Below are 8,910 nucleotides of genomic sequence, written 5' to 3' on the forward strand. Positions count from 1 at the left end.
GCATGAGTGCAGAGTTTGTTTTGTGCCTTGGGCTGCTTATGAATATCCATGGGCCTGCATGTCACACTGCCGTTGCTTGGAGTTATATGAATGTTCTCTGCGTTCGTGTTTTTGGTGTTTTGGGGTCAATAACTGTTGTAAACAAAATCCAGAGTGAAATTCACAGCTTATTTATGTGAGAAACTGCCTTTCTACGTGCTGCTCTTTGGTCTTTGAGATCACATGGGCTGCAGCAGCACATTACCATCCTTCAGCATTTGGCTTTGGTCCTGCTGTACCTCCATTACCCTCTGAATGGGCTCAGGAGCTCCTCCTTTCCCCAGGGAAGGTCAGGGCTGCTCACGCCAGCCATGGCTCCCTGTCCTAGCCCTGTGCTTAGGCATTACTTGTATCAGAGCTGAAGCAGAAGTCAGGTGGCTGTTCCTGCTGTCTGTCTGCAGTGACTGATCTGAAGAGCTGCTTAATACTCACCAGTACCTGCACAAGCAGGTAACCTTACAGTGAGAATGCAACTGCTGGTCTAGTTCTGCAGAACTGTGCTGAAATGTCTGTATATAGGGAAGGAAATTGGATGGTCTGGTGAGGGAAGCGAGTTCTCAGGAGCATGGGATCCAACCAAGATGAATAACATAGTGCTGCTGGACTGGAGCAGGGAGGAAGCTTCAGTGGCCTAAGGATGACCCTGATGAAGGGCTAACATAGACTTCAGGTGCCATTTTTCCAGTTGCACAGAAAGTAGAACAGTATGTTAAAAAGAGGAAAAGGTAGCAAGAGGCAAAAAAAGATATTAAGAAAGGTTTCTCTCCAATGCACACATGTAGAATCATAGAATGTCTTGGCTTGGAAGGGACATCTAAAGGTCACCTAGTCCAACCCAACAACTTCATACAAGTATGAAGTGTGTCTTACATGGAGATGTACTTTTCCCTTGAACGAAGTAATTAATGTACATGAGCCACCACAGTCTCTGATGAGGACATGTCAATACCAATCTTGGGAAAGACTACAATTACTCCCTTAAAACTAGGAGCAGCAGTTAATGAGTGAGTCAACACAGGACACTAACCACATCTGTTAAAAGTGCAGGACCAGGGAAGAAGTTCAGACTGTGCAAAATGGAATCAGTCTTACCAGATATAAACTACAAATAAAAGCATGGAAAAAATTACTGGGTCAGCTCTTGAATCACATGAACTAGCACAGCTGTATTATTTTCAGTGCAGTTGTACTGATTTATGCACCTTTGGTTATGTTCTTAGAAGTTTAAAAATGTTTTCCAGCTTTGGACAGACTAGAACTTTAATTCAGCAACTGTAACTAATTTCTGATTTTTGGGTTGGCTGTTACCGCCTCTCGGCTACAGGCTAATTAATGTACCATGACCAAATGGCTCTTTCTTGTCTAGCTGTAGCTCCTAGAATGTGACCAAGCAAAGAAAATTTTTTGCAGAAATTAAGTATTCTATCAATAGTAAAAGCCTGAGATGCTATGAGAAGTAAATTTTGGGAAAACCAGGCACCTAAACAAGACTTACAGGGAAAACATGTATTTCACAAGAATATTCTCTGATAACTAATGTGGTACCTGTGCTTCACACAGGTTAGACTCCTGTTTAAGCAGCAAGACCTTTAATGGTCTACTGCAGTTACAGACTAGTCAAACTCAGGAAAGTAACAAAATTAATGAAATTTTATTGGGAAAATTCAAGTTGAACGTGACCTGTGTAACTGAACAGAAGTGAGTCTCAGTTTAGCTTATCAAAATACTTCAGTTTTCCAGCTGGATCTGGAATTATCTGTGCAAGAAAGAAAATGAAAAAGTTAAGTCTAAAACCAAACCATGCAAATGCAACAAACTACAACACCAGAACAGCACAGTATTCCATAATACAATGCTAAGGCCAACCCAGAAGCAACACCAAAGAGTAATTTGAGTTGACTTGATACTACGTTGCTGTTTACCTCTAAAGATCCCTAACAGCAGTATCAGAAAGATTTAATTAACTGTGGGAAGAGAGAGTGCAGCCTACCAAAGGAAGAATTTCAACAGTTGGGAGCACATAAATCTACATTGCTTGCCCCAAAAGCAGGATGTTTTAGTAAATTTATGTCTGAAATCAAGTCTTAGAATTTACTTACAGTTCTTCCCTTGGCCACCACACTCTCATGGCTTCCTCTGGTTTGATCTAATTAAATCAAACACATTTAGAAGGCATGGCTATATCTTCAAGTAAGTATTTTTAAACTACTCTGTTATTTACATTATCTGCATCTTTTGCACACAGGAGAAAGAGAATGCTTATGTATTGTTTTAGATCTTCAAATAGGTAGTGTTGGACCTGTTAATCTCAGCATTTTAAGGCTGTTCTTTATAAAATATGTTAATGTTGTATTATTTAAGTAATCTATGGCTATGGAGGGTAGAACTTTTAAATGCCAAAATAAGTCTGTTAGGCCAGCCAGCCCTCTTAATATCCAGCTTCCCCAGCTAAGACACTTTTCTACAAGCTTGCATGAGGGTGACTCCTAACCTCAAGTCATCCTGGGAAGTTTTCACATCCAGCAATGAAATGTGGTGTAACATTCCACTGTTTTTCACTACTCTGCTTCGAGGCTGCTGGGACCTGCTTTTTATTGAGACTGCTCTTAAACAACAATGTGCTGTCATCACGAGATAGTTCAGAAGAAACCCACATGCTTGAATAAATGACAGTGATCTCATCTGAACTAGGCAGCTTGGACCTCTAGTGAAAGTTTCATTATTCCTTTGAGGCTTGATCCAAGCCCAGAGAACACAAACAAGTTCAATGTGTGTTTATCTGAACTGTAGCTCTTCTGCTTGTCACATGTAGGCAGAGGAGCTATTGTGCAGCAAAGCAGTGCTCTCTGCTGGAGTTCTGATACTGGCATACTGGCTCTGTCAGATAATGCAGCAGCCTGGGAACTTGTATCTTTCTTTTTGGTTAGTGTTTAGGATCCACAGTAAGACTTGACAGAGCCAAGAATGTTTATAAACAAATAACCAAGATGATAGGACAGACTCAAGAGTTTCCAACTTTCTCTCTCCAGATGTTAACAGGAAAAAAATCCTGGAGCACAAAACTCACTGCTGCTCAAGAGAGCTTTGTTCACCTCTGGGGAATTGGAAACAACTGGACTATGTTTAGTGTGAGGGCAACGTGCTCCTAATGGAATCAGTAGTAATCCAAAAGCATAACTGTAATAATGTGTTTACTCATATAATCTCATTCAGAATTGCAAAGATTTTGGCTGTAGATGTAGTAGAAATGGTAACTTAGTGTTTTCTAGTAGTACTTCATTAAACATAAACACTGACTTACTGTTTCACTGCCAGGTTTCCAACCAGCAGGGCAAACTGGGAAAAAAAAAAAAAGGGGGGACAGGTTAGCAAAAGTATTTTTACACAAACTTACTTTTGTGTACTTAACATGCTCTTTCTGAGCTTGAAGTAAATCAGCACACAAGTGTCACATGCAAATATCTGCAACTATTAAAATACTCAGGTTTTTTTGATATGTTTTATACCTGGCATTACCTACTACTTCTGTTAACTGCCTATCTCTGGAGGGATGTCTATCCCCTAGTTTAATTCTCGTGCTTGCCTAGACAAAGGACTGGCAAAGCAGTAGCTAAGAATGTTTCTAGTAGAAACAAAAGTTTCATGATAAAATTCAGGTGACTACACAGAGCCCTATCTTTTGCTCTTTAAAACCAACGGTAGGGGAAATGTTCTAGCAAAAGGACGAGTTCAAAGATCCCACAAGAGACACAGCGATTTTATTTGAAGCCTTGCTCAGGAGCAAAGGGATTACAGCACGCAGCTGGCATGCAGTGTGGCTGAGAGCCCTGAGACCACCTGTACAGCTGCACATTCTGAAGCTCTTATCCATTCCGAGCTCTCTGCCTGAGGCTTTAGCCAGTTATTGCATACGATACGGCCTTCAGGCATGTTGGCAGAAAAAATGCCACAAATGCAATCAGGAATTGAGGGGAACTTTTTTTCTATTCTCTGCAAAGAATCCAATCAGGCGCCTAGGGAGGTTCTCCTTGGCATTCATGCAAAGTCAGCGAGATTCCACATACAGCTGGAAAAAAAAAAGTGGTACTCTGGAAACACACGGCAGATCTACGTTCTGTAAGACAGCTTTGTAATTAAATAAGAGAAGCTAATTTTCCTTTGTCAAATGTGTGTAGCCTAAGTATTGGCATTTATCTTTTTAAATCTGTACAGCAAAGTATAATAATTTTATCTTCAGGTAAAGGCACTTTCAAATGCCAGGTGAACTTTAGTGCAAATGGAAGTTAAGCTGCTGAACATATGCATTAATATTTAAGCAAACATTTAAATAAATGAGTGTGTATTTAAACACGTTGAAGAAATATGAAAAGTTATTAACCCTGGGCTTGAACCAGGGGGATACAAATTCTTGAGACAAAGTCATGATCTGAAGCCAGTGAAAGCTTCTTTGTCATGGAAAGATGATCACATAGCTCTTGTAAAGAAAAGACAAGTAATGGCAGTCTAACTTTCACATTATCACCATTATCTTGACACCAAGCTCTTTCAATCACTTGCCAGAGATCCTCAATGAATGACACAGGACAAGGATGGCCAGCATCTTCACTATTTTGTCAGTTATTATGCAAAAATGTACAGAAATATCTGGCCTGATTCTTCATGGTCTCTTATTTTGTACAGATTTATGCTTATGACAGATGGTACATAACGCCTGAATTCAGACTATGGAATGCTTTATGCTTTGCATTCTCATGGATGTGAAACAAAATGTGGATTACTACACTAGAAACAACCTATGGAGGTACCAGGACCACAGAGTCTTGTAGCAGGGCAAACAAACCACTTCATTCACTGCACGAGGCCAGTCTCTAGTGCTACTGGGCTCCCAGTTCAAGCGGGACAGGGATTGCCAGGGATTTACTTGAGATAGTTCAACAAAGGGGTGCCAGGAAGATTAAGGGACTGGAACACCTGCCTTATGAGGAAAGGCTGAGAGACCTGTGTGATGTGCTCTAGGTGATCCTGCTCTGGCAGGGGGGTTGGACTAGATGATCTTTTGAGGTCCCTTCCAACCCCTAAGATTCTGTGATTCTGTGACCGGGGGGTGTTTGGTCTAGAGAAGAGAAGACCTTATTAAGGTCTATAAACATCTGAAGGGTGGATGTCAAGAAGGGGGGGCCAGTCTCTTTTCAGTCATGCCCTGTGATAGGACAAGGGGCAATGGATGCAAACTAGAGCACAGGAAGTTCCACCTCAACATGAACTTCTTTACTGTAAAGGTTAGAGAGCACTGGAACAGGCTGCCCAGAGTTTCTGGAGTCTCCTTCTCTGGAGACTTTCAAGAGCCATCTGGATGCATTTCTGTGTGATCTACCCTAGCTGATCCTGCTCTGGCAAGGGGATTGGACTCAATGATCTCCAGAGGCCCCTTCCAACCCCTACCATTCTGTGATTCTGCGATACTGAGTATCTTTCTGCCAAAAAAGCTACACATACAGCTCCTAGCCTAAGTAAAACAATCTTCAACATGAAAGTATGTAAAAGAGCACCTTCTCCATGCTTGTCTGTGTACTGGAAGGCTTGTACTAAACGAAGCGTTTCATCCACTGATCTCCCAACAGGAAGGTCATTCATTGTGATCTGTCGAAGGACCCTCTTGTCATCGATAATGAAAAGGCCTCTGTGAAAACATTTTTCATGTGTATTAGGAAACAGAACTAATTACAGTGTTGTGTTTACAGCTTATTTTATGTATGCTGGATGGGAGGAATTTGATCTCTCTAAGTATCATACAATACCACCACCTCAGAATACTACTAACCTGATATTCTTTACCTGGGGTATCAGATAACATAAGCTGATGGCAAATTAAAACTAAAAAAGGAGTTATCTGCAGAACACAGAACTAAGCTTTGGCAGGCCCTGCCAGGGGATGTTGCAGATGTTATGATGTTACAGTGATCCCAAAAGGAACTAATCAAGTTTATGAAAGATGTATTTCTTAAGGCCATTGGCCACCCTTAGTCTTGACTCCACTTGGATTTTGGAGGTCCCTGAGGAACTGCAATTCTGAGGAATTCTGTATTCCAGGTACCTGCTGATGACTGCTGTTAAAGGGGGTATTAACTTCAACTCCTGTTCCGAGTCACTACAGCTGCTTTTTTTTTTTGTGTTCTTCAATATATATTTTGTCTCTCAGCATGAATCCCTAAGTAAAAAACTACTCTCAAAGAAAAATATCAAATGCTTGTTTAGATATAAAGTAGCAAGGATTACCCCAGCAATAAAACAAAACAAAAAGAAAGAAAAAGAAAAGAACTGTAACCACGTGAAATACCTAAGTGTATGCCCTTGATCTTCCAGATACACTCCATAATCCTTTGAAATTTGGTGTGTCAAATCTGAAAGAAGTGGAATCTTCATAGGTCCCAGTCCCCCTTGTTTTCGAGGGGTATTAATCCTTTGGAAGAAATGAGATACAGATGTATTTCTCGTAAAGGTTTATATTGCCTACACGAAGTTAAAAGTCACAAACCAGAACAGTACAGACAGAAGGATTTAGTGCAAGTGCCATTCTTCTTGTTCTGCACACAAGGGAGAGGAATACTATTTATGGTTTCAGCAAAATGTTCAGTAGATCTTTTGCATTTTTAGCCACTATTAATAGCGACCTCTTTCTCATCAGCCACATTCACTATATACTGATGTGCTCATGAACTTAAACAATGTAACATGCTTACAGATACCTGCCTCCTTATCTCTTCTTTTGAATTTGAAATATTTTTTGAACTGAGACATGACATATTTCAAGCAGTACATATTAAATAAGATTCAAAGATAATTTCACACACTGGGGTGAAAATTTTTACCACTGAAAAATATTTTACATTTTTGTATCAATAGCATCACACTTTTACATATGATGATGCAGCTACTTAGACTGCAAATCTAGCAATTCAGTTCTTCAGATAAGATGAACCCAGAACTAATTTTTAGTAAAAGACAAGGACAAGATACGTACCATGCTAAGTGAGTGAACTTTGAGTCCACAGAACACGCTACAACTTCGGTATTTATGGCTCTGAATTCCTCAATTCTGTCACTGAAGGCGATGATCTCAGTTGGACATACAAATGTACTAGATAATTTAAACCAACATGAAGTTAAAATTTCATGAGACATCCAGTAAACTGTTTGACTTAAGATTGTGGGTTTATCATACATTGTTTCAGCTTTTACTTTTTATTGCTTCTTCAAGTATTTAATCAAAATGCTGCCTGACAAACCTTCCAGCCTCACACTCTAGCTTAGTTATAGTTTATTACTGAAGACAATTATAAACCTATAGTTAGCTTACAATCTAGATGAAAGTGTTTTTACAGTTACTTTCTTTTAGACTTAATCAAGTGGCTGAATTTAAGCACAATATCCCAGTTTTTTTTCAGAGGAGCATACTATAATTTCTTGTTACCACATGTCTGCAAACTTTAACTATTTTGTCTCAAACTTTTTCCACTACAGAAGAAATAAAGTGATAAAGATCACAATTTCTAGGGCCTTGAAGCTAAGGGCTAAGAGATAGGTTATTCCTTTATAATGTTAAAGTAGCTATGTATCTCTGTCCCCTTCATTTTGTGGAAAATAATGGGACTGTCTGGCAGAAAACTGAAGGTGTTTTCATTCAACCAGTGAAGTTGCTGCATTCTAAATAAAGGAGGGTAAAGTTAGATGTTCTGAAGGATGTTATGGGAAGAACTTAAAAGGAAAACACTATCTCTTAATGTCCTAATTACACTCTGGAAAATATAAACGGGATGCTGTCTTTGTTTGCAGCAGTGATTTACAGCATCAGACAGAATGTACAGGTTGCTACAGACTAAGTTAATTTTTTTTTTGAGTGGATACACAAATCAGGGGACAACCTTATTAGGACAAAGACCGTGTCACAATTTTATCAATGCATGATGAAAACGCAAATGCAAAGAATATGTTTTCTTCTGTTGCTTCTTTGTTCATCCCCAAACCCTTACCAAACAAACAAGACATGAAAAAAAAAGAAAAGAGAAAAAATAATGAATTATGAGTCTAGCACAGCTGCACTCAGTCTTGGCATGTCCACAGTGGTCTTACTTACAAGTCCAGAGGATAGAAGAAGAAGACAAGATATTTTCCTTCATAATCTGTTAATTTCAGCTCTTTAAACTCTCCATTAATGACTGCTGTTCCTTCCCAGTAAGGTGCTAGCTTGGAGACTGAAATACATAGAAGGTTGATTAAATGTCAGAATAGGAAGCACGTGTTCAAACAAAGCTGTTCATTAGCTAGCTTGACAAACAACCTACTGCATACAGTTGCAAAATGAAACTTTCTTACCACTTCAAAAAGTTCACAGCTGGCAGGTTACCCCATGATGAAGAAATGCAGGTTTCAGTACACATGGAAAGTAAATAATTCGACCAACTTGTGCTTATACATGAGCCCTCTGAGTTACTGATAATCAAGGCCACACAAACCTTATCTGGGTATACTGAACAAAAGACATGTGCACCACCAGCTCACAGCAGAACATCTGTTAGACTGAAGGAGAAGCTGTTTAGGGTTTCAGGAACTCTTAAGTGCTTTGTTACCAACAGCAGTTGTAAATCAGAAGCAGAAGATGGTTCAAATTCATATTGTTACTTTTTAGCCATAAAAATCTACCTGGAATTCAAGTCCACAAAAAAGATACGCTACATGTTTGGAGACAAATGCCTAAAAACACAGCATGTATTTATATTACAATTCCTAAGCAAACTGTAACTTGAAGACAGTTGTCTTTAAAAAAAAACAATCCAAGTAAAAGGCATGAAATGCATTTACTATTCCTATCAA

General features: G+C 39.3%; 1 protein-coding gene across 2 annotated transcripts in view; it reads right to left on the bottom strand.

The window, feature by feature from the left end:
- Window positions 1-1,671: 1,671 nt before the first annotated feature.
- Window positions 1,672-8,910, bottom strand: part of PRDX4 (peroxiredoxin 4) — a 9,157-nt gene continuing 1,918 nt past the window's right edge. Inside the window, exons 2-8 of one of the 2 annotated variants that reach the window (XM_051608971.1) lie at window positions 8,174-8,291; window positions 7,061-7,177; window positions 6,377-6,499; window positions 5,589-5,719; window positions 3,341-3,375; window positions 2,139-2,185; window positions 1,672-1,795 (exon numbers count right to left, since the gene is read on the bottom strand). In XM_051608971.1, the coding sequence (XP_051464931.1) occupies window positions 1,792-1,795; window positions 2,139-2,185; window positions 3,341-3,375; window positions 5,589-5,719; window positions 6,377-6,499; window positions 7,061-7,177; window positions 8,174-8,291 (575 nt within the window). In that variant the 3' untranslated portion in view covers window positions 1,672-1,791. The remainder of the gene's footprint in view (window positions 1,796-2,138; window positions 2,186-3,340; window positions 3,376-5,588; window positions 5,720-6,376; window positions 6,500-7,060; window positions 7,178-8,173; window positions 8,292-8,910) is intronic. The other variant, XM_051608970.1, reaches the window with a different exon arrangement.

The sequence above is a fragment of the Apus apus genome, chromosome 1 (assembly GCF_020740795.1).
Source record: "Apus apus isolate bApuApu2 chromosome 1, bApuApu2.pri.cur, whole genome shotgun sequence".
Classification (NCBI taxonomy): domain Eukaryota; kingdom Metazoa; phylum Chordata; class Aves; order Apodiformes; family Apodidae; genus Apus; species Apus apus.